This window comes from Podarcis cretensis, assembly GCF_951804945.1.
Source record: "Podarcis cretensis genome assembly, chromosome: 16".
Classification (NCBI taxonomy): domain Eukaryota; kingdom Metazoa; phylum Chordata; class Lepidosauria; order Squamata; family Lacertidae; genus Podarcis; species Podarcis cretensis.
Window position 1 is genome coordinate 23,966,045 of NC_137186.1, and position 24,895 is coordinate 23,990,939.

Sequence of the window (24,895 nt, forward strand, 5' to 3'; positions counted from 1 at the left end):
GGTGAAAAATCCTTTGCTTGACGTTTTTAGACGCAGCCATTTAGGGCTGTATCCGACATTCTCTTGTTTGCTGGTGCAAGAGCTCTTGTGCTAGAAGACAGCAGAGTTTAAAGGTTGTGCAACAAAGGAATCGAACACAACAATTGTGCTAGCAGAAGCTTGTGCAACAGCTGGCTCTTGTACAATCAGTTGCACGACAATCTTTTGGCAATGTACTCATGGCTTTATCAGAGCATCAGAGGTTAATCCCCTCTTCACTCATCTCCAGAGTGAATTCAATAGCCAAGATTTGTCTTAATTATCTTCACATCGGCAACTTACCGGCAGAAGATATTCAGTCTGCTGTGTTCCTCTCCCTGAAGTCCCCAGAGTTTCAAAGTGTGTATCTGTTAGGTATGTATCAGCCTACAAGACAGTATACTGAGCTTTATGGAAACCCATTCTTTAGGGTTTGAAGTTTGACTTTCAAAAAAGACTTGGCTAGTCTCCATTTATCTTAAGAATCTTGGCCTTATTAACCTTTTTTCCTTAGTCCCCATTTATCTTAGGTTCTCTGGCTTATTATTTTTATTTAGGTGATTACAGACTTGGAAGAGCAGCTGAATCAGTTGAGTGAGGACAACGCTGAGCTGAACAACCAGAATTTCTTCCTGTCCAAACAACTAGATGAGGCTTCGGGGGCAAATGATGAGGTCGTGCAGCTGCGAAGCGAGGTAGACCACCTCCGTCGCGAGATAACGGAGCGAGAGATGCAGCTGACCAGCCAGAAGCAAGTAGGTGTTCAGAATTTGCATTGTGAAGTCCAACTTTCTCAAGACTTTTGTCTAAGTGTGAGACTAAATATTCACTCACTGGAGGTCTTTGTAGGGCTTTGATGGTTTGCCTCCTCCTCAGAGTCAAGACTCTCCTATCGCCAGCTCTCGTCTCACAATTAAAAGCACACAATCCTGAATCAGATTGTGCCAGAATTGGACAACAGAAGCAGAATAACCTAAAGAATTGCCTGCTGGACTGGAGTGTAGACCAAATATGTGACCAAAATATAGGGTTGGGGGAGAGGATAACAGAGGAGGGGGATCCCAAAAGTATAAGTAACCAAAGGACAAAGTCACAGGAATCGAAGTGACAATGAAATGATATAAAAAGCGTTGTTGTTAAAGCAAAAGTACATGCAAACACGCATGAGTGTGTGCATGCAAAACACAAAAATACAAATTATCTAAGCTATAACTACTATATAAGAATATGAATTATCTGTATAATTTGCTGAACTTTATTTCCCCCCCTTCTAAAGTCAGACAGTGGAACAGATGGAATCTGCTAAGACAAAACTCACGTTTTATTGATAGTCTTTCACAGTGTGGGATACAGCAGTCAAGTACTACACAGAACTTGGCAGGTTTGGGGCTGGTCAATATGAAGGCAGAGACTAGAAGCTTTCCAGAGGGGTTGCTTGATGGTAGGCACCATCATTGCCATCTAATCTTGTCCGACTTCCTCTTTTTGCAGTTGATTTTTTTACCTTTTAAAGTTGTAATGGGTTTGCATACAAAGTAGCAGTTCTCTTCACTATACCATTATTAAGTACTGTCATGGGGGGGAAAGCCAGAGAGTGAACACCTTATCTACTAATCTTGATGGTGGCAAGATTTTACTGAGCCTCTTTGCTTGGTGAATTTCACACATCTGTTCTATTGAAGGATATTTGAAAATCTGATTTATTTTATTTTATTTTTAAAAATATTAACTTCTAAAGTGGTTGTCATGAAGCTTTTATTTATCCATAGTCTGAACCTTACCCAGAAAGATACAGGAGGAGCATCCGAAATGTTGGCAGCTGCTATTAAGGCATGTGGCAAACTGATAGCAGAACATCACTTAGAGTCAACAGCAAGTTGTCTAGTCAACTGTCTGATTGGCAGTAGACTTTGTACGCAGTAAAATTGAATGGAAAAGAAATATGTATGAGACATTGCTAATGAACACAAGAGATTCCATACGTAAGCACAAGAGCCTGCCACCAGGAGACATGTCCCCATTGACATAGCTCACCATCTCATGTTCCTGTTTCCTCAGCCTTAGGGTCAGAGGAAGGCACTGAAGGGGAGCCATTTAGCCTATTTAAGCATTTGTCTTCACATCACTACATCACACAGTTCTACACACTTAATTATCTCCCCAAGGGGGCTTGCCTTGTTGTGCTTTTCATTTTTTCATACCAGGCTTTGAAATTGCTAGTGGGATTTGGGTGTCGGATTGTTTGCTTTAATGTGTTTCTTGTTTTATCACTTGCTATATTTTTGCCAATTTGTTTATAAACCAACCTGAACCTGGTTTTAACTGAAGGGCAGAAAACAGATACAATTTCATTGAGTTTTTTGACTTAAAATAATGACCATATTTGATGTCAGAGAAGTAAAGATTATACGGCACAACACAAATGGTTTTTTGTACTTACTTCTGGGGGATTCTGCAGTTTCTCTGAAGCTTATCAGAGATACCTGAAAAATCATCTCATTCCTTAAATACCCAACTGATCACTGTGATCTGCAAGTGAGGGCCTTATCAAAAGGACCGGCCTTTAGTGTGGTGGCCCCTCCCTTTTGGAATTCCCTCCCATTAAATATCAGGCACTGTCTTTTGAAGACCTTCCTCTTCTCACAAGCTTTTCAAGCACAGGTCTTTCTTTGTCTGCATCTACATTGGAATTCCTTCAAATGTGTTTTAAATGTTTTATCACTTCTGTGTCTGCTGCCTAGGGCTCCTTTGGAAGGAAGGGCAGAAAATAAATTAACTAAAGGGGATTTCCATAAGGAACACGTGTGGTGCTGTGGGTTGGCCGTTCGAATTCCCGCGATGGTGTGAGCTCCCGTTGCTCGGTCCCTGCTCCTGCCAACCTAGCAGTTCGAAAGCACGTCAAAGTGCAAGTAGATAAATAGGAAGGTAAACTGTGTTTCTGGCGGGAAGGTAAACTGTGTTTCCGTGTGCTGCTCTGGTTCGCCAGAAACTGCTTAGTCATGCTGGCCACATGTACACTGGCTCCCTCGGCTAAATAAAATGAGATGAGCGCCGCAACCCCAGAGTTGGCCACGACGGGACCTAATGGTCAGGGGTCCCTTTACCTTTACCTTTACCTTAAAGGGGATTTCCAACAAGAAGCCAGTTGAGATAGCCATTTCCTTGAAAGGCACATTGGCCACACCGCTACTATAGTTCTTTGCCACATAGAGCTGCAGGAAGAGCACACTGGGTGTGTTTTAGGTCATGCTTTTTCAGGCAAAAAAGGAACAGACATTTGCCTCCCTTTTCTTTTGCATAAGTCTCAAAATTAAAGTTACTCTTCTAAGTTAATCAATGGGATGTCACAGTGAATATGATTATAGTAAAAGTACTGTGATTCTTCTTTTTGTTGTTTTTCTGTTCAGAAAACTATTCAATAGAAATATTTACCAACAAATAGTCTCAGTTCAGTTAGGTCAGATGGATCTCAAACATCTTGGCTCCTGAACAAATCGGTTCCCAAACATTCGAAACCCAGAAGTGAGTGTTCTGGATTTTGAACGATTTTCAGAAGCCGAACGTCCGGTGTGGCTTCCTATTGGCTGAAGGACACTCCTGCAGTCAATCAGAAGCCGCACCTTGGTTTTCAAACGGTTCCGAGAGTCAAACAGACTCCTGGAATACATTCTGTTCGAGAACCAAGGTACAACTGTAGTCTGTTTTACTTGTTCTCATGGCACCCCTTCTTGGTTTGACCTTGAAGAACACCACCAGCCCCCATTGCCCTGATCCTTCCTTTTCCTTTGTTTTAGCTGCCTCTGGGCCGAGGACAAGAGTGAGTACGACCAGCCGAACTGTCTGTCTGTGTTCATGTATTATACTCTGAGAAGCTTGGACTGTGTATATATAAACATATTTTTTGATCTAGGAAGGTTTCGCTCTAGAACGCCATCATGAAGGAGGCTTATTTTTGCAGTGGTTCAGAGGCAGAGATTAGAAAAGTGATGAAAGGCTTTGTTTTTAGACGATGGAGGCCTTAAAGACAACCTGCACGATGCTTGAAGAGCAAGTGATGGATCTGGAGGCTCTGAACGACGAACTGCTTGAGAAGGAGCGCCAATGGGAGGCTTGGCGGAGTGTTCTGGGGGACGAGAAGACCCAGTTCGAATGTCGGGTTCGAGAGCTGCAGAGAATGTTGGATACAGAGAAACAAAGCAGGTATGGACTTTTGTTTCTGCACACTTTGTTGGAGAGCTCTGCATTATATAAAGCAATAAGTAAATACAGTGGCACTTCGGAAGTCAAACAGAATCTGTTCCAGAAATCTGTTCAACTTCCAAAACATTTGGAAACCAAGGCGCGGCTTCTGTTAGGCTGCAGGAACCTCCTGCAGCTGACCAGAAGCCACGGAAGTCGTGTTGGACAAGGTACGACTGTACAGGGTTGAGGAGGAACATAACCTGCTGGATCAGGTCAATGACCCATCTAAACCAGCATCCTGTCCTGACAGTGGTCAGCCAGATGCCTGTGGGAAACTGGCAAGCAGGACCACTTTCCCCTCTTGTGGCTTCCAGCAACTGGTACTTAGAAGTATTGCCAGCTCTGAGGTTCTGTCCCAGAACAAGCAGCCACATGCAGATGGCTCTAATTTTAGGAACAGGAAGTGGTGTCCAAGGGCTTGCCTTCCTCTTCATTTGACATCCTTAACTATTTGGTTCTGCCTCTGCCATTGGGGACAGAATCGTCACAAGGTCTCAACCAGGAATTTGCTGCTGGAACAGACTCAACAGTCAGATGTTCAGGTGGCACCTACAGCTGATGGTGCAGAAACATAGCTGGTGCACTACATCTCCTTTGGGACAAATTGATTTGGCTGCCATCGTCTATGCCTTATCAACATCCAGGTTACAGTTCCTCAATGTGCTGGGGGGGGGGGGGCTGCCTTTGGAACCCTCTTAAAACGACAACTGGTCCATCTTCTTCTTTGGTGATCACTTGTAGCCGGGTAAGATTGTCTTCCATAAACACGGTTTTAACAATGAGTCTGTAAGTGACTGTGGAGGCCAGTTCTGGATCCACATGTCTTTCCACGGTGGGGACTTTGGTTTCTGGGCAGGAGTTGATCACGGTGTGGATTTGCCAAGCAAGCCTTCCTCTTAGCACGTTTCTCCCTTGCATCCTGAGTTTGAGTGTCTTCAAAGCCCATGACCCCTTTGGTAAAGGCTGTTCTCCAACTAGAGCGCTCGCAGGCCAGTGTTTCCCAGTTGTCAGTGTTTATACTACGTTTTTAAAGATTTTCCTTGAGACAGTCTTTAAACCTCTTTTGTTGACTACCAGCATTACGCTTTCCATTTTTAAGTTCGGAATAGAGTAGTTGCTTTGGAAGACGATAATCAGGCATCTGCACAACATGACCAGTCCAACGAAGTTGATGTTGAAGAATCAGTGCTTCAACACTGGTGGTCTTTGCTTCTTCCAGTACACTGATATTAGTTCACCTATCTTCCCAAGTGATGTGTAAGATTTTTTGGAGACACTGTTGATGGAATCTTGTGAGGAATGGAGATGGTGTTTATAAGTGGTCCATGTTTCACAAGCATATAGTAAGGTTGGTAGTACAACAGCTTTGTAAACAAGCATTTTGGTTTCGCTGCAAATGTCCCAGTCCTCAAACACAATGCACTTCAATCGGGAGAAAGCCGCACTCGCAGAGCTCAGGCAATGCTGGATTTTGGCATCAATGTTGGCCCTTGTGGAAAGATAACTGCCTAGGTAAGAGAAGTGATCGACATTTTCCAACGTTACACCATTGGTTTGTGGTGCTGCAGAGGGGTTATTTTGTACTTGTTGGTGCAGCACTTTGGTTTTTTGGATGTTGAGTGATAGGCCGAGCTTTTCGTAAGCTTCTGCAAAGATATTTAGAATGGTTTGGAGTCATCCTCTGAGTGTGCGCACTCTACGTTGTCATCAGCATACTGAAGCTCTGTGACGGAAGTTATGGTAACCTTACTCTTTGCTTTCAGCCTGCTCAGATTGAAGAGCTTTCCATCTGTTCAATATATGATTTCTACTCCGGTGGGTTGTTTCCTTTCGACAAAGTGTAGGATCATGGCAATGAAAATAATGAATAGAGTTGGGGCAATAACACAACCCTGTTTAACACCTGATTCCACTGTGAACAGTTCACTTTGAGAACCATTGTTATCTGCGATTGTTGCTCTCATATTATCATGGAGGAGCCGAATGATGATTATATATTTATCTGGGCAGCCAATTTTCAGAAGAACAGTCCCCAGGGCATTACGATTTACAGTGTCGAAAGCCTTAGTCAGGTCAATAAATGCCATATACAGGGATTGGTTTTGCTCTCTGCATTTTTCTTGAAGCTGTCGAGCGGTGAAAATCATGTCCACTGTCCCCCAGAAGGCCTAAAACCATTTTGGGATTCAGGAAGGGTCACCTTGGATATTGTTACGAGACAGTTTGCTAAGATCCTTGGAAGAATTTTGGTGGCCGCAGCTAATAGAGCGATGCCTCGATAGTTTCCACAATCAGTTCTGTCACCTTTTTTAAAAGAGATTGATAATTTTGGCATCCCTAAAGTCTGCTGGGATTTCTTCTCTTTCCCAGATTTTTTTGATGAGCTTGTGAAGTTCTTGTGTAAGTTCAATTCCACCCACTTTGAAGATTTTGACAGGTATCCCATCAGGTCCACTGGCTTTGTTGTTTTTCATTTGGTTAATAGCTGTACACAACTCTCCCAGATTTGGAGATACTGCAAGCTCTTCTCTAACTTGTTTTTGCAGAATTTGTGAGAGGACCTCAGCAGCTACAGGGGAGTTGCAGTTAAGGAGATGTTGGTAATGTTCTTTCCAGCACAGTGCAATAGCTTCTTTATCTTTTAGAAGTGTGGTGCTGAGCGTAGGGGGCATATGTCATGATTTATTGGCCCATAGATGGTCTTTGTGGCTTGAAAGAAACCCTGTGCATCATGAGTGTTGGCTAAGTGCTGAATCTCTTGAGCTTTTTTTTATCCCCCAGGTGTTTTTTAGTTCTCTGGTTCTTCTTTGAACCTCAGCCTTAGCGTTGGCATAGGTTTTTTTCTTAGTGGCACAGTTTCTATCTCTTTGCCAGATCTGAAAGGCCTTCCTTTTCTTGTCAATCATGCGTTCAATCTAACTGTCATTCTCATCAAACAAGTCCTGGTGTTTCTTGGTTTGGTATCCAATAGGTTGTTTACAGACTGCAATAATGGATGTTTTTAGCCTGGTCCAGTGTTCCTCGATGTTATCAGGGAATTCTGAAAGCAGATGGTCCTTAAGAGTCATTTGGAAGCAGTCCCGCTTAATGGGATCTTGAAGGGCTTGAGTGTTCATTTTGCGCCTTGGTTTCCTTCCTTGAAGCCTGTGTTGAGGTATAATCTTGATAGCCATCGTGGAGCGTAATAGCCATCGTGGAGCGTATTAGGACTTTTGGGGTTTGGGTTGGGTTTTAGGAAGATGCCTGTGTGTGAATTTGTTTTATGTGTGTAGATGCATGCTGACCAATTCACAGTCTTCGCAGTAGGGCTCTGTTCCGATGGCATGAAGTAGTCACGACAAACCGGTAGATTCCTATCTGCTGCAGCCTTCATCCACCTTCACAGCCATAGTAACATACCACTTGTTATCATCCTCCTGTTCTGCCGTTGAGGACTTCTTGGATCATTCTTTGTCTAGCTCCTTCCCTTGAACTTACTGTCTTGGGTGACCCTGCTGGGAGTACGAGATTTCCGATGGCTTCACTCACAAGGGTCATAGGAACATGCAAGCCCACTCACCACGACAAGGTGATGATCCAGCGAGTGGGACAACTGGTCCATAATGGTGGCCTGACTACTGGTTGAGGACTTGTTATGCTTAAGCACGTTGAGCTTAAATATTCACATTAGCTTCCAATTTCCTTTGGGTGAAATCCAAATTGATCTACAGAGCTGCAAGCTAGGAATCTTTTAACTAGGGCTTTGAAATGCCAAAAGACCAGCCTGAGTTCAGAAGGAGGGTTCTGATGAAAGTGTGGGGAAACTTTCACCTTTTGGGGGAGGAAGGCAGTGCTACAGTCTTCTTCCTTTTGCTGGCCAACGTGTTTATTTTCCCCAAATGTCTCTCAGAGAGATATTGCAACACAACTCACTGTTCTGAGGCAATAAAAATGGCAACCAGCAGCAGGCATCCAGGAAGCCATCCCCACTCACATCTCTACTTTCACAGCTCACGAGCGGGGGCCATGAAAGCTGGGGACAAAGATTAAAGTCCAGGCCTGCCCTAGTTTAATATGGATTATACTGAGTTACAGATCCCTTTTTATGCTTATACAAGGGATGTGGAGTTGGAAAACGGCCACTCTGGTGATTTGCCAACTGTCTTCTTCTGTACTGCCATATGGTGCTAGGCTTTGATTCCAGATTCTCACTGTGGCAACTTGGATCTCTCTCAGCACAGCAGGTGTGGATAAGTTATGTTGAATGGGGAGCGCCATATAATGATGGCTTTCTTTAAAGCAGACGTTTGGAACAGTTCCTACCCATTGATCCCATCTGATACCATGGGATCCTTGGAAGAAATCTGTTCCCAGGAAAGGAGTCTTTAAGAAAACGTATTTCTTGTTTTTCATGCAGGGTACGAGCAGATCAGCGCATCACTGAATCCCGTCAGGTGGTAGAGCTTGCTGTGAAAGAACATAAAGCAGAAATCTTGGCTCTCCAGCAAGCCTTAAAGGAGCAAAAACTCAAGGCTGAGAGCCTTTCTGACAAGGTTAGTTAGTTGGTTTTTTAAGCACCTTTCCATCATACAGCGTTGACAAAATCAGTTGTTCCAGAGGCTACATCACAGCCAAAAAATATTTTAGCATGTTATAATTACGACTCTGAAATGCCAAAAGTCTGGCCAGAGTTCACCTTAATTTGGCTTAGATGCAATGAATGCAAATCGCTCTTTTCATGTGTGACAGTTACTGTTTCTTTGATACGTTGCATTGAATATATAATATGTTTTGTAGAGTAGAGACATGTCCCTGCTCGCATGGAGCTTATAGTCTAAAATTTAAAGAGACGGGGAGTGGGCAGCAGAAGGAAGGGGACATAGGAGCCGCTTGAGAGTGGAACTGAATGTCTAGGGAGGTGATCTTGGCTGGAGATGTTTAATAAGAAGGCCATCTGCCAGGCAGTGAAGTTGTATTAAGCTGGAGGCCTCTTAGAAAAGAAGAAACATAAGATCATAAGAAGAGCCTGCTGGATCAGCCAGTGGCCCATCTAGTCCAGCATCCTCACAGTGGCTGACCGGATGCCTGTCAAAGACATGCAAGCAGGACCTGAGCACAAGAACCCTCTCCCCTCCTGCGAATCGCAGGAAGTGATATTCAGAAGCATTGCTGCCTCCAGCCATGGAGGCAGAGCATAGCCATCACGGCTAGTAGCCATTGATAGCCTTAACCTCCATGAATTTGTCTGATCCTCTTTTAAAGCTATTCAGTGGAAGTGAGAAATGAAGCTACTTAGGTGTTCCCAGAGGGAGTTAAACAGGTCAGCAAGGGAGTAAGGGTGGAGTCCTCTAAGAAATTAGGAGACTTTCGGGCAGCTGAGTGTGGTAGAGCTGAAGGAGCAAAGAGGAGGACCATTGCTCAGTGGTTGGAGCATTCATCTTGCAGGCCAAAGGTCCCAGGTATACTTCCCGCCACCTTCAGGTATGGCTGTGAAAAAGACTCCCTACCTGAAACCCTGGAGAACTGTTGCCAGCTAGGATAGTTAATTCCCCGCTAGATGGACTTGATGGTCTGACTCTGTACAGTGGTACCTTGGTTGTCGAACTAAATCCGTTCCGTTCCATTCGACTCCCGGAACCATTCGAAAACCAAAGGGCGGCTTCCGGTTGGCTGCAGGAGCTTCCTGCACTCAAGCAGAAGTCGCGCTGGATGTTCAGCTTCCAAAAAACGTTCGCAAACCGGAACACTCACTTCTGGGTTTGTGGCGTTTGGGAGCCGATTTGTTTGGGAGCCAAGACGTTCGACAACCAAGGTACCACTGTATAAGGCAGCTTTGTTGAGAGATAAGAAAAATGATGAAGATCCTTTAAAAATAAGGACCAGTTTGTTCCCAGTGGGGAAGGAAGTGTTAATGTCAGTGTATCTGTTCTATCTAGCTTAATGATTTGGAGAAGAAGCATGCTATGCTGGAGATGAACGCGCGTAGCCTGCAACAGAAGCTTGAGACGGAGCGTGAACTCAAGCAGAGGCTTCTGGAAGAGGTAATAATACTCAACTCATAATGAGATGCCATTCATCCGTATTGGGAGAGATTATGAAATCGCCCAGCTTCACACAGCGGGTATTTTACACCACAGACTTTACTGGTTTAATAATAACTCCATCTTCCCTGGGAATTACAATTTTTATGCATGCACATATTTGCTTGCTGTTATATCCTGCTTTGCTTTCATCATGGGGCATGCATCTAGTGGTCCGCAGGGAGGCAGTCATCCAGGCACTGATCAATCCCAGGCTCACTTAGCTTCATTTAAGGTGGTGTTTGTCATTTGCCTTCAGTCTGTACTCTGAAATTCTCTGATGGTGGGTGGGAGTTGCAGGAATGGGGTTACTTAGCAGGGAATTCTCAACATCTCACCAAACTTCAGCTCCTAATATTTTTTGAGAGAAGCCATCCCAGATAGTGATGCATAACTGTTTTAGGCTGTATACACCTCCCTGGAAGTAGATCCTATGGAACTCAACTACATGAGTAGACATGTAGAGGATTTCACTGTTAGGTTTTGAGGTTAAGATCTTGGAGGAGGCTTGGAAGCTGATTTTAACCCCCAAGTGTTGCCTCCCCTCTCTTCCTTAATAAAGAAGTCTGCCACTGGAAAGGCAAATAAAATGACACTGTTGTGTATTTATGTCAGTTAATAATACTCTATTGCCGAGTCACAACCACCTTGACCTTTTCTATATATCAGTCTTTAGATTTTTTTTGCTTTTTTGTGCATTTGGAAAAGCAGAGGATTCTATTTAAAATGCAGACTGCATGGGCATAGTTTTAAGGCCAAAAGGGATTTAGAACACTGGAATATTACCAGATCCTCTAATAGGAATATATTCTCTCCACTAACTAAATGCTGCATAAATACACTCTACTTGATCTGCACAATTTGTTTCTGATGACTTCTTCATAGATTTTTGAATTTTTGACTCTCTTTCATCAGTGTGGACAAGGAAGGGGTAGATGAATGTCTTCAAATACTCCCGCATCACAAAAGCCCATGTTCCACATCCAATAATTCTGTATGCATATTTTTTCTTAATCCTTACTTCGTTTATTCTGAAAGTTTTTTTTTAGCATTTTGCAAAAGTTTCTGGTCTCTGGGAAGGGAGACCAAGCCACTACAAAAGCCACTGAACTCACCTCCCCCCATTTCTATACCCACTCGGCCGCTTTAATCTGCAGAAGTGACACTAATACTACTTCTGCATTTGTAAGAAATTGATCTGTTAGTGTGGCAGCACCCACACACTTTGGAACTCCCTGCCTGGTGACACCAGCCAGGTACCTTCACTGTACTTTAGGCACCTTTTCAAAGCATTTTTGCTTAGACAAGCTTACCCAGATATGTAGGATGTTGGAAAGTGTTTTGACCTGTTTTCAGCTTATTGTTGATTTTAATTATTATGCTTTGAATATTTTAATGGAGCTGCTGTAACTGTTCTTATTGATAATTTTAGTGCTTTATTCCTTTTGTAATCATCCTTGAGGGTTCTTTCCTTTTCCCCTTGAGGGCTGCATTCCCTTCTGAGCAGCCTCTTCCAAAGGCGCAATATCAGTGGTGGGTGGGGCCAGAAGCAAAAGTGGGTGGCCCAATGAATGTAAATTTAACCTTCATGCAGTAGGTGTGTGACCTGGCTAGGTGGCCTGGGAAGACATCTGAGGGCCATATAGAGAGGCCTAGAGGGCCACATTCGACACCTGACCTCCCCAGTTTGAAGTTCACTACCCCTGACTTAAAGAATCTGGATTTTTCCTTCTTACCAACAGCAAGCAAAGCTGCAGCAACAAATGGATCTACAGAAAAATCACATATTCCGCCTGACTCAAGGCCTGCAAGAGGCTTTGGATAGGGCAGATCTTCTGAAGACTGAGAGAAGTGACCTGGAGTACCAGCTAGAAAATATCCAGGTGAGAAGAGGCAATGCCTTATGCTCTGGATTTCACACATCCTCCCCTGGGATTGTTTTGCTGTCTACATGGACACGTGTCACAATATACGTTTTTTCCCCTATCTTTCCTTTTCATCCTTTTTTTCTGTACTTCAAAGGTTCTCTATTCCCATGAAAAGGTGAAAATGGAGGGCACCATTTCACAACAAACCAAGCTCATTGACTTTCTGCAAGCAAAGATGGACCAGCCGGCCAAAAAGAAAAAGGTGAGAAATCAGGCGGTTTGTTACACATGGTGTTTAAAAAATAAATAAACCTAAGGCTGGAGTCCAAAGAACACTTGCAGCTAGTTCCGTGTGCCCCAGAATCCTGCTGGGTGTGCGCAAGCCCCCTGCGTGTGCCTGAAGTCTGTCTTTGGAACCTGGCCTAAATGATTAGCTGTGGTGTCTTGATATTAAGCCATAACCCGAAGGAAAAGCATGCCCAAGCTATAAGAGGACGCTGTAAAGACAGTTTCAGCACATGACGGTGGAGTATTTTGCTCTTTTTTCTCTGAGTGAACCCACCTGGAACAATTTGGGGAAAGTGCACGCTTTCCCTGCTTTTATGCTGAAACGTGGGAACAAACCGTGGAAATAAATGTTTGAAAATAAGGGCAGGAGTGGCTGTTTAGGTTCATCACGGCCGGGTGTTGCCTTTGTTACTAGCAAGCTCTTAGACAGAGATGAGGCGGAAGTGGAGATGGGAAGGCTGTATGCAGCATTCTCCATCCACTGACGCAATTCCGCACAACAGATTGCTCAATCTATTGTGAAATAAAGTTACCATCAGCCTCCTCATGCATTCCCTTGCACAGTGATGTTCCCCTGGTGCAAAACATTTCACCGGCGGAACAAACATGCCACTAAGCGACTTCAGCTTTTAGCGCCAGTTGGATGCCACCCACAGAATTCTCCGTCGAGGTAGAAGGAAAATGTTAGCAATTGCCCGGATCAGCTTCTCCAAAACAGTTTGAGTGGGGGAGAGCTTCAGGTTCTCCCCGCTGCCACGCCTTAACCTCTTTCTTTATCGAGATGAGGAATACCATCAGACCCTCTGGTCTGCAGTTAGTGAGGTTTCCCTTCCCCTAGTTTAAACCATCACTTACTAGGAGTTAGGAGCTGTCTGTGTGTTTCTGTTGCTAGGGCCTGTTTAGTCGACGGAAAGAGGACCCTTGTTTACCCACACAGGTTCCTCTGCAGTACAATGAGCTGAAGGTGGCGCTGGAGAAGGAGAAGGCCCGTTCGGCTGAGCTGGAGGAGGCCCTTCAGAAAACTCGCATCGAGCTCAGATCTGCTCGAGAGGAAGGTAGGGGGCTACTGAAAAGTTGCATCTGGAGAGAAGGGCCGTTTTTAGTCCAAACGCGTGTCTCATATTTCTGTGTTTTCTGTAGCAGTGAAATGTTTTTCTCTCCTCCCCCCCCACCCTCTCCCCCCTTTCCCCCTGTTTGCTGTTGAGGATCCAATAGAGCAACACCTTTGCTGCAGGCTGTAACTCTTAAGGCTGCCTTAGAACCACGGCTGCTCCTCGTGCAGGGGAGGAGTTGACTAACTATTTATGTGTATCTGTAGCTGCCCATAGGAAAATTACAGACCACCCTCACCCATCCACTCCTGCCACGGCCAGGCAGCAGATCATCATGTCTGCCATAGTCCGGTCACCAGAACACCAGCCCACGCCCATCAGTCTGCTTGCTCCTCCCTCAAGCCGCAGAAAGGAGTCTTCCACACCAGAGGGTAAGGCTTCGAGGGGGCGGGTTGGGTATGGGAAGAGTCCCTATCCCTTGATTCAACTCAACACCCTCCTTTCATCTATGCACATTCTAACCAAGCATATCCATGAGTTTGGCAACCTTAAGGGAATTGGGAGGCTTGGAGACTTGTTAGGGAGAGAAATATATATATATTTATATATATATATATCCCCGTGAAAATGAAAATGTCCCACCGCCCCAATCACTTCCTCTTCTATCGTGACCCAAGCCTTCATAATTATTCTTTTCATATTATTCTTCAACCTAAAAGTCTGACTTGACCAAGCAACAAATAAATGGAAATCGGTTGAAAGGGAGAGAACAAGTAGAGTCTTCTTAAAATAAAGGCTGCTATAAGATTCATTCTGCAAACTACAAGTTCCAGAGAAAATGAGAAGTTTTTTCTTCTTCTTTTCATTTCAAGGACCCTCGTCGCTTTGTCACACAGAAAAATTATTTGCACGTCGGAGGTGCCAGGCTCGTTCTAATGCATTTCCCTATTAAGAGAGACTTGGTAGCAGGGCCTGGGGTAGGCTTTAGAGCTGCTCAATATGAAGATCATAATAAAGTGAAAATGTCAATTTGGAAACACAAATCAGCTGGGATGATGGCAGGTGTAGGCTGGAGTGGCGGAAAATTCTGTGCTTTTCTGCTTTAAAAGTACAAGTGTTATATGTAATGGTGATCTCTTTATTTTAATCATAAGCACACTTACTTGGGAGCAAACCCCACTAAACACAAAGAGACTTGATGCTTGGCAAATATGTATAGAACTGCACAGTTGGTCCATGGAAGGAGACTTAACCCTTCTGTTCCCTTTCCCTTTCAAGTGTATATAGAAGTGCTGAGCTCTTGGGTCCTGCCTCTTTGCAGGATGCTTACTTTATTCCAAAGTGCCACATACCGTGATGGAGCTGTATACATAATAAGCAGAAGATTTTAGTTCCAACAGAAACAACAACATAAAGAAAGGGTTTCTTCCTAGTAGAAATATGCTGAAGGAGCACCTCTTTACCCTGGCCTTTGACACTTGACAAACATGTTAGGACCCACCCTGTTCTCTTGATAGTGATCTGTTTTCAGTACTGCCTTTTTCTTCTGAAAAATTGAACTTTCTACTTCCAACAATTTGTTTTTTCCCCTAATTATTGGTGATAAGTTTGAATAAGAGGCTTTCCATCTTACCCAGCTGTGGTTATCCTAATATCCTGTTCTGGTCCAAACTCGTTCTACAGCTTCCAAGTCTCTTTCGTGAGCAGTTCCTCCTACTTGCACCCTTGGGCATTATCCTGGGTTATTCTAATTTAACCATTGAAAATCTGGGATCCTCCTTCTTTTGCCTAGGGTAGGCAATTTCCTGTTGAGCCATCTTTTCTCAAATGCTGAGCCATCTCTCCCCCTGCCCCCCAGAAAACCCCAATAATGTAACGTGGCTTTCGGGAACCCTTTTCAGACAACCTGCTTCTGCAGCTACTTGGCTGTCTTCCATGCCCATCCGTGACTATTCCAGTATCTCATGCCACTAAGATTTATTTTAGCTTTCCAGATCTGTTTAGCCATTAACACTTGAACCCTTTGCCCCCTAAAAAAACGACATTCAGCGTAAGTTATCAGCTCTCCAGCGTGTGTTACTTCTCCGTGTTTCTTCTGCAGTGCTTGTCTCCCTTTTATTGATGTCTGAAGTACGTACGGCTTGTCTGCCATCCCTACAGGTCTGTTGGTGTACTTGTCGGTGTGATTCAGTCGTGTGGTCTAGAGCTGGTGTACTGTTGTGCCCGGTCTAGAGGCCTTGCAGGTCTAGGGCTATTGTGTACTGTTGAGCTGAGGGAAAGGCCCCCAGCTTAAACCTCTTATCGGTTGTGAATATGACGAATGCTTTTTACAAAAGCCGTGTCTCTTAGCATCACCCCCCCCCATTTAAAATATAGGAATAATTCTGGCATACCTTATAACATGGGTGATGAACCACAGGCCTTATCTGGCGCATCAAACCTTCTCCAACGGCTTGCCAGCCCCAGTGCAATTTATCTGCCCCACTACCCCAGTGGCATTGGGAATTATCCCTCTCCAAGTGCTCAGGTAATAGAAAGGAATTCCTGGCAAAGAAGAAGAAAGATTTACATGGCTCTCCTGTCTGGAAAACCAAGGGGTCAGAGAGCCCAGTGATACACCCGCTGAGCAAGAGTGAGGAGAGTTTTATCCTTTCTCTGCAACCTCTCTCCCCAGAGGGTGTGCACACCCACCACTAGCATTCAGCCCCCCAAGGGCCTTTCAGAAAGGCAGCATGGCCCTTTGGCTGAAGATGTTAACCTCCTGTGCTTTACACAATAATCAGGATCGCTGAGATAATTACATGACGTGCTTTGAACCCTCCAAGCACTATAAGTGCTAGTTGTTCTTTCATCTGCAAAAGTTAGACTTAACTGGCTGGCCTGTGATTTTAAACTCCGGTGTGCCCCAACTCTAAACACTTGGTATGTATTAACTTTCCTGCCAAAACCCGAGTATATATCTTGAGTGCTAACAGCAGCGCTGCTTGAGTCTCGCTGCTGTTAAATCATCATCCTTTCTTACTCCATGTTGCCGCATGAAGCCCATTCATTTAGCACTTATTTCCACAGTGCGTTATTTTTTTGTAGAATTGGAGCGATCTCTCTGCCAAACCTCTGAAAAACAAGTGGATTAGGTATCGCTGTTTAAACAAGCAAGCAACTGCGTCCGCATTCAGTTATTTGTGCTTAGGGGTGGGAGCAGCCTGTTTCAGCTTAAATCAAAGGGCTGCTTTTCTGCCTCACACAAGCGTTCTTTTGCTAACACCCTTGCTGGTGGTGGCAGTGCTTGGTGAAATGGGAAGGGGCAGCTAATTCAGTAGTAGGGTGTGCGCCTTGGCTGCAGGTCCCCAGCTCAATTCCTGAAGCCTCCAGTTCAAGCCATCAGATGGCTGGGGACAGGAAGGACCTTTACCTGTGACAATAGAAAGCCACTCCCAAACAGGATTGGGGAAATAGTTTGAACCAGCAAAAAGCATCTTCTTATGTTCCTAAGGTCTCCTTTTCACATGTGTTGGCCAGTTGAGTTCCGAGTATGTGTGCTGCTTCTGCCACCACCGGCCATATGCTTGCTGGTGGCATATGCATATTAAGTGCCTTAGGATTGTGAGATTTACCTCTTTGCGCAGACCTGCCTAAAAGAACTTTTAGTAAGGTACCAACCAAACCAGCCGAGGGAGAAGGAAGTGCTGATAGCTGCCGAGCTGCTTTTAACTGTGCTTTGCCACTTGCTCCTTCCCCCCAGAGTTTAACCGGCGTCTGAAAGAACGGATGCATCACAATATCCCTCACCGGTTCAATGTGGGGCTGAACATGAGAGCAACTAAATGTGCAGTTTGCTTGGATACAGTTCACTTTGGACGACAGGCGTCTAAATGTCTTGGTAAGAATGGCAAGGAAACAAAGGTGGTAACAGGGCCGAACTGGAAGAGTAATAATACCTAATGTTATGTCCATATTGTCTAATTTTTTGTTCTCTTGGCCAATTTAGCTTGTTATCTGTGTTCCCTTTCCTGTCCTCTCTGCCTCAAGAAAGGTTTCCACCGATATAGCCCTATTTGTCCTTGGGCCTTGTAGGCTGACAATTTAAAAAAAATATTATTATTTAAAAAGAATTCCTTAGAATGTTAGTAAATGTTCCATAACACTGCAACAGCTACACCAATGCCTGGTGATGGCATCTTAATCATTAGCTAGAGTAGCTTCAAAGACTGCAGCCCAAATTTACCTCAGAGTTTGGGGGGTTTGGAGTTGGCTTTTCTGCAAATTCACACTTTCTCAATTTAATTCATTACTGTTCTAAGATCACAATAAGCACACCCCCCCCCCCCCCGCACACCAAATTATCGTAAACTGCTTTAGAGACTTAATAATTTTTATATATTTTTTGCAATAGACTTCATGAATTAGCAGTATTCATCCAGTAGCCCTTAGGTCTATCCTTTTCTACTTATCATGCCGAAATAAAAAGGCAGTGGAAAATTATGCTGAAAGCACAGCATCTCCTTTCTCTCTCTACAAAATGGGGTCCTAGGCCTCAACAGTAATGTCATAAGGTTCTCAGCTTTGTGGAAAAGGGACATATATGGATTTCAAGCATTTTAGGAAAACTTTGGCGACCTTTATTAAGCAGGCTTGATCTTGGAGGACAAAAGCTGATCATGTCTCCTGCAGAAGTGCTCATTTCACAACTGGCACAGAACAGGTTCTTAGCTGTTACTTGCTGCTTTGTTGTTGGCATCCATCTGTCTTGAGAGACAATGGAGTGCACCTCCAGGGGTGAAGTCAGACCAGTGGTACTACGGGTTAAGAACTTAATTTGTTCTGGAGGTCCGTTCTTAACCTGAAACTGTTCTTAACCTGAGGTTAAGTTATGGGGCCACTGCGCCACCACTGCATGATGTCTGTTCTCATCCTGAAGCAAAGTTCTTAACCCGAGGTACCATTTCTGGGTTAGCGGAGTCTGTAACCTGAAGCGTCTGTAACCTGAGATACCACTGTACCTAAAGCCAAGAAGTTGTGAACCAGAACATGTGGCGATAATAGGGAAGTTAGTTGAGATTCTTCAGCTTAATATTGGGTCGGTGCAGACTGAAGTCCGAGCAATTCCGATTTTGTGAAAAATCCTTCACCTGAAGTTTTTAAGTGCAGGGCTGTATCCAACATTCATTGTCTGCTATCACAAGAGCCTTTGCACTAGCAGGTGGTGGAGTTTAAAGGTTGAGCAATGAAGAAATCCAGCACAGCAGTTACATTAGCAGAAGCTTGTTGTGCAACAAGTATACCGCTAAGCAACTAATATAGTGCAACATTTGATAGCCCTTAAATCCTAATGTTTTTATAAGGTTTCCCCCTCTTCCCTTTCTACCCTCCCCCTGCCAGAATGCCAGATGATGTGCCATCCAAAGTGCTCAACCTGTTTGCCGGCTACTTGTGGCTTGCCTGCCGAATACGCCACACATTTCTCCGAAGCCTTCTGCCGAGACAAACTGAACTCTCCGGGTCTGCAGCTGAAAGAGCCAAGCAGCAGTTTACGGCTAGAAGGATGGATGAAGGTGCCAAGGTACAAACGTGAGTCTCTGCGCTAAAATTGCTTGCCCAGAGCTGCTGGTGCTGCCGCCGCCGGAGGAGCCGCTCCGTAGACTGTAGCTGTGAAGCCGATTCTCTTGTTCGCTGGTGAAAACTCCCACGGGAGGTTGGCTGACCACGCTAATTGGAAACCTTTGACGCAACCCTCTAACGCAGTTTTGTCCTTTTTCTGTGTTTTCAGAAATAATAAGCGTGGGCAGCAGGGCTGGGACAGGAAGTATATAGTTCTGGAAGGAACTAAAGTGCTTGTTTATGACACAGAAGCAAGAGAAGGTAACCTCTTAACATCTGACTCGCTTTCCCCGTCTCCTCTGACATGGCCTCTCAATGCATAACTTTGTCTGAACAAAAACGTTTGAACTTTGTGGAAGTGGGGAGATTGGCTTAATACTCTAGGACATCACTCTTTGTAACGCCTCGCCCTTGGAGAACCCTTTCTGCATCTGACCGCCAAGGAGCTGCCACTGGGCGCCTCCAGTATAACCCCTACGATTGGCAAAGGAACCTGAGTGCGTTCTAGGCTGCATTTGCCGCACATATGGGGCGCTGATTGCTGTTGCGCCACACAAACTGACCATGCCCCCAACATTCTCTGTGGCTGAGCCATTGATCAGAAGATCAGTAGTGACAGGTACGTTATCTTTCAGGGGCGCTTCTCTGCCATTACTGATCTTCTCCCCCCCCCCCAGGTGCTCCAGAGCCTCCCCGCCCCTTAAGAACAAAGTACAATTTGAAAACTTCTGCTCTAGTTGTCTTAGTGCCCCTCCAGGCTGGTGCTTTATTGTGGGTTTAGATGGCAACATGCTGTTGAGACGGTAAAGAGTTCCTTAGCGGCAGATTGGTTCCGCTTTAATCCATTCCGCAATTCTTCCCCAAGGCTACCCCATTATTGCTGTCCAGAGGGCCTATAGTGCAATGAAAGCGGGACAAAAATGATGCTGATTTTAGCAGGGATGCACATTAGCTGGAAATGAAGCAGTGTGATGATGCCCCCTCCCCCCCAAAAAAAACCCCATTCTGAAAGTGCAAACAGTATTGAAAGTGGAATTGTGTATGACTGCCCCAATAGCATTTTGCGCACAAATCACTGTGAATGCGCAATCAAAAGTACGTCTGGAGGGGCCTTTTGTCTTACATTTGTTCCAGCCCTCAAGAATGACGTGAAATTTAATGTGTGAAGTGCCTTCTCCCCGGACACCTGTTTTTCTCTCTGATTTCTTTGTCTTCCAAGTTTCCATTCCCCCTTCATACTCTTGTCCTCCCACTTATATCTTTGCCAAAGCAGGACAGAGGCCTACGGAGGAGTTTGAGCTGTGTCCTCCAGACGGAGATGTGACTGTCCACGGAGCTGTGGGTGCAACTGAGCTCCTAAACACAGCTAAGACAGGTGAGGTCAATTGTGTTTCATCTGATGTGTTAACACATCAGCTGGCTGTGGCAGAGCCCTGGCTTTTTCAGATATCTTTGTTAAAAACAACAACGGTGTGGTCCTGTAATTCGTTATTTACCGTATTTTTCGCTCTATAGGATGCACCGGACCATAGGATGCATCTTGTTTTAGAGGGGGAGAACAAGAAAAAAAATTCTCCCCCTCTCTGCTCAGCGCCCCTTCAGCGAAGCGGCAGGAGAAACAGAACCCCTTCTATTTCTCCTCCCGCTTGGCTGAAGGGGCGCTGCGCAGCTCTCCCTCTCTGCTGAAGCCAGGAGAGTCTTGCTCTGCTGGCTTCAGCGAAAGGAACCTGAAGCCTGCATAACTCGCGCTGCACTCCGAAGGCTTCAGGCGGCTATCCCTGAAGCCTTCGGAGCTCAGCGCAAGTTCCCGCTGCGTTCCGCAGGCTTCAGGTTCCTTTCGCTGAAGGTGGGAGAGCAAGACTCACGCTGCGCTCCGAAGGCTTCAGGCAGCTATCCCTGAAGCCTGAAGAGCGAGAGAGGTCGGTGTGCACCGACCCCTCTCGCTCTCCAGGCTTCAGCGAAAGCAACGCGAAGCCTCCGGAGTGCAGAGGGACTGCTCCCTCTGCGCTCTGGAGGCTTCGCGTTGCTATCGCTGAAGCCAAGGAGCCTGCATTCGCTCTATAGGATGCACACACACTTCCCCTTAATTTTTGGAGGGGAAAAGTGTTCTATAGAGCAAAAAATACAGTAAGTTTACAAATTTTACAAACCTGAGCCATCCAATGCAGGAAGCTGCCATATACTGAGTTGGACCCTTGGTCCATGTAGCTCCATGATGTCAGGGATAAGGGAAACCCCAGAGGAGGAAGGCTCAGGGCCAGGGGATTGGGTGGTGGGATACTGAGGAGAGGTCAGAGGTAAAGGTTTGGGAGGAGAGGCTGGATGCTGAAGGGCAACAGTATTTAGTGAACGGGAAGAACAAGGAAGGTACGCTCTGTGGAACAGCCTCCCATCAGATGTCAAGGAAATAAACAGCAATCTGACTTTTAGAAGACATCTGAAGGCAGCCCTGTTTAGGGAAGTTTTTAATGTTTGCTGTTTTATCGTGTTTGTAATATTCTGTTGGGAGCTGCCCAGAGTTCCTGGGGAAACCCAGCCAGATGGGTGGCGTATAAATTATTATTATTATTAATAATAATAATAATAATGGCTGTGACCTTGATTTCTGAAGCTCATAGTTCCTGATTGCACTTTTCTCAAGATACCTTGAAAACTTCTTTTCCACCCTAAGCCGTTTTTGACCTCTAGGTCTTTATTCACCCACCACCCACCCCATTTCCTAAACCTCTGTCTGTGTTTTTTGGTAACAGATGTGCCCTATATATTGAAGCTGGAATCTCATCCTCATACCACGTGTTGGCCTGGCCGGACTCTCTACTTACTCACACCCACTTTTCCTGATAAGCAACGCTGGGTCAGTGCGCTGGAATCCATAGTTGCTGGAGGAAGAGTTTCCAGGGAAAAGGCTGAGGCTGATGCTGTAAGTAAAAACATTGAGGGTTGCGGGGGGGGGGGGAATCCTCTTTCATTTTAAAAAGAGGGATATTTCTAGACTTTTTAACATAGTCCTCTAAGAAAAGAAAATAGACAAGGGGAATTCTGTCCCATTTGCTCAGTAAGTAAATCTCCACCCTTTCTGCATCCTAACTAATTATGTGGGATGATTAATAAACTCTTGGAGAGGCACTATCTGATTTTGTTAAAACTTAACTCAAGCTGTTTTAATTAACCGAAACAGAATATTATTTGCATTTAGGCAATTCCTGTTTCCCATTGATTTACAGCCATCACCACCCAGCGTACCCTAACCTAGGTACTCGCCATTTGCACCACATTTCTGACCAAGGGCCTAAAGCACAAAATAAATCTAATGACCACAACACTCTAGGCCTTTTATCAAGCAATCAAAATGGAAATATATTTTTAAGGTGTGGCTTGGGTTTTGCAGGTGCATCCAGACACACACAATTTCAAAGGTGAGCCTGCTGTGGAAGCATATTGTCCATGTTTTGGACATGCATCTTTTAATCTAGCCCTGGGGAAACATGGTGTTTTGGTTTGCAGCTGAAGGAGCAATGCACAGTTCTGATTTGGCGTGCCATTCAGGAAGATATTTTATTTCCTTCTCGGAATGCAAACATTTAAGTTTGCTAGGGGCGTGGGGGAAGGAAAGAACCAGAGAGCCTGTGTGATCCATGGGAGGAGGGACAAAGAGGTACTGGGCGTATGATTGGAGGCTGCGTATGTGTCCCTTGAGGAGCATGGAATACCGTCCACTGTCAAAGAAAGTCTGCTTCTGAATACCAGTTTCTGGAAACTGCAGGAGGAGAGTGCTGTTGTTGTAGGCTTCCCATAGGCATCTGACTGGTTACTTTCAGAGTTCTTGACCAGATGGGCCACTGGTCTGATCCAGCAGGCTCTTCTTATATTCTTAGCAAAAGGAACCCTGGCATCTACTCTTGCATGCAACTAGTTTTGTGGGGCTGGCAAGAAAGTATGTGCTTGCATTACTTTTTCCTTTATGAAGTGAAGATCTGCTGTCACAGGGTGAGATCTGTACCTGAAGGCTTTTCTTTCATGTGCTTCTGTGAAGAAGGTGGGAAAGTACAGTCATACCTCATGTTGCGTTAGGTTCATGTTGTGTCTTTTCGGCTTGCGAACACGGCACATGGGCAGAAGCGTTCTATCGCGCTCCGCACTTGCGCAGAAGCGCCGCTCTAGTTGCAAACTTTTCGGGGTGCAAACGGCACCCCAGAACGGATCGTGTCTGCAACTAGAGGTACAACTGTATTTTTTATTATTATGGTTGCTGTTATTGTTAGTAGCAATGCAGAATTACTGGCACGTGTCCACCCCATGGCAAAATGGACTAGGTTAGAAAGAAAGGATTGTGCCACTGCGGTCTTTCGGACTCAGCCATCCTTAGTCTTAGCCTGCTCCTGGTGATGTCTTTGGCAAATATAGCTTTTCATTGGTGGGTTTAAGAAGTTTCCATTGTATCGTTCCTGTGCACCATGCTAGTTCTCCCTTTCTCTCCCTCATGCACAGAAGCTCCTTGGAAATTCTCTCCTGAAGCTGGAGGGAGAGGACCGTTTGGATATCAACTGCACACTGCCCTTCAGTGACCAGGTAATGGGGGATTTTGCCAACTCTAGCTTTGCCATGCTGGGGAATAAGCAAACTGAACAAGGAACCTATTTAGTTTTGGACCTTCTGGGATTTCTTCCTTAGGTGGTGGTGGTGGTTTTTAATAGCATCCCTGTAGCCTTTCTCTCTCTGTGTGTTGACTCTTCATAAACCCCTTTTGCAGGTGGTCCTAGTGGGTGCTGAGGAAGGCCTTTATGCCCTGAATGTGCTGAAGAACTCTTTAACACATGTCCCAGGAATTGGTGCCGTCTTCCAAGTGCACCTCATCAAGGATCTGGAGAAGCTGCTCATGATAGCAGGTAGAGTTCGGGAAACCATGTATTCTGCTATAATGGAACTCTTATATGCCAATTTGAATCTTTCCTCATCAGCCTTCCTCATCAGGCTCCTGAAACTTCAGTGGGCATTGCCTGCACTCTTACAGGCACACCTTACCCCAACCATAATAGCTGGAAACTTACTTTTAGAAAAAGAGAAAAAACCATACAAACATCATAGTTTATGTGATGGCAGATTTTGTGGCTAATGCTACATTCTGTGTGGCATTTCTGCACTCTCAGGACTGCAGTGTGTGTGTGTACCTTGGTAACTCTCTCCTTGGAGAGTTTTGTTTTTGTTTTCTTTTGTTTGCATTTAGTCATATAGAATTGCGTCGGCAATTTTGTCCTTGTTTTGAAACACCTTTCAATGATTTTGGGTGGTTTATTTTGTATGCAACCACCTTCAACTATCTTTTGCATCATCGAATTTAGGAAATTGGGGAGTTGCCTTACACAGCACTTAGTATTCTCAGTATTGTCTACACTGGCTGGCAGCAGCACTCCAGGTTTCCAGGCAGGGAATATTCTCAGTCCGACCAGGGATTGTACCTGATAACTTTCTACATGCAGAGCAGGTGCTCTGCTGTTGAGCTATGGTCCCTCCTCCATTAAGTTAATAAACAGAAGTTGATACAGTGGTGCCCCGCAAGACGAACGCCTCGCAAGACGGAAAACCCGCTAGACGAAAGGGTTTTCCGTTTTGGAGGCGCTTCGCAAAACGCATTTCCCTATGGGCTTGCTTTGCAAGACGAAAATGTCTTGCGAGTTCCTGCGGGTTTTTTCCCCTTCCCCCCCCCCCTTTTCCTAAGCCGCTAAGCCGCTTATCAGCTGATCCGCTGATAAGCCGCTTAACAGTTGATCGC

The 24,895-nt window shown here is 45.0% G+C and overlaps 1 protein-coding gene across 11 annotated transcripts in view; it reads left to right on the forward strand.

The window, feature by feature from the left end:
* Nucleotides 1–24,895, forward strand: part of CIT (citron rho-interacting serine/threonine kinase) — a 114,035-nt gene that overhangs the window by 71,540 nt on the left and 17,600 nt on the right. For 8 of the 11 annotated variants that reach the window (XM_079956286.1, XM_079956291.1, XM_079956294.1 and 5 more), the window contains 15 exons: nt 576–773; nt 4,025–4,218; nt 8,657–8,792; nt 10,176–10,280; nt 12,062–12,202; nt 12,342–12,449; nt 13,368–13,530; nt 13,794–13,958; nt 17,270–17,407; nt 18,907–19,087; nt 19,295–19,386; nt 20,396–20,500; nt 21,876–22,045; nt 23,614–23,694; nt 23,876–24,011. In XM_079956286.1, the coding sequence (XP_079812412.1) occupies nt 576–773; nt 4,025–4,218; nt 8,657–8,792; nt 10,176–10,280; nt 12,062–12,202; nt 12,342–12,449; nt 13,368–13,530; nt 13,794–13,958; nt 17,270–17,407; nt 18,907–19,087; nt 19,295–19,386; nt 20,396–20,500; nt 21,876–22,045; nt 23,614–23,694; nt 23,876–24,011 (2,113 nt within the window). The remainder of the gene's footprint in view (nt 1–575; nt 774–4,024; nt 4,219–8,656; nt 8,793–10,175; nt 10,281–12,061; nt 12,203–12,341; nt 12,450–13,367; nt 13,531–13,793; nt 13,959–17,269; nt 17,408–18,906; nt 19,088–19,294; nt 19,387–20,395; nt 20,501–21,875; nt 22,046–23,613; nt 23,695–23,875; nt 24,012–24,895) is intronic. The other 3 variants (XM_079956289.1, XM_079956293.1, XM_079956296.1) reach the window with 3 other exon arrangements.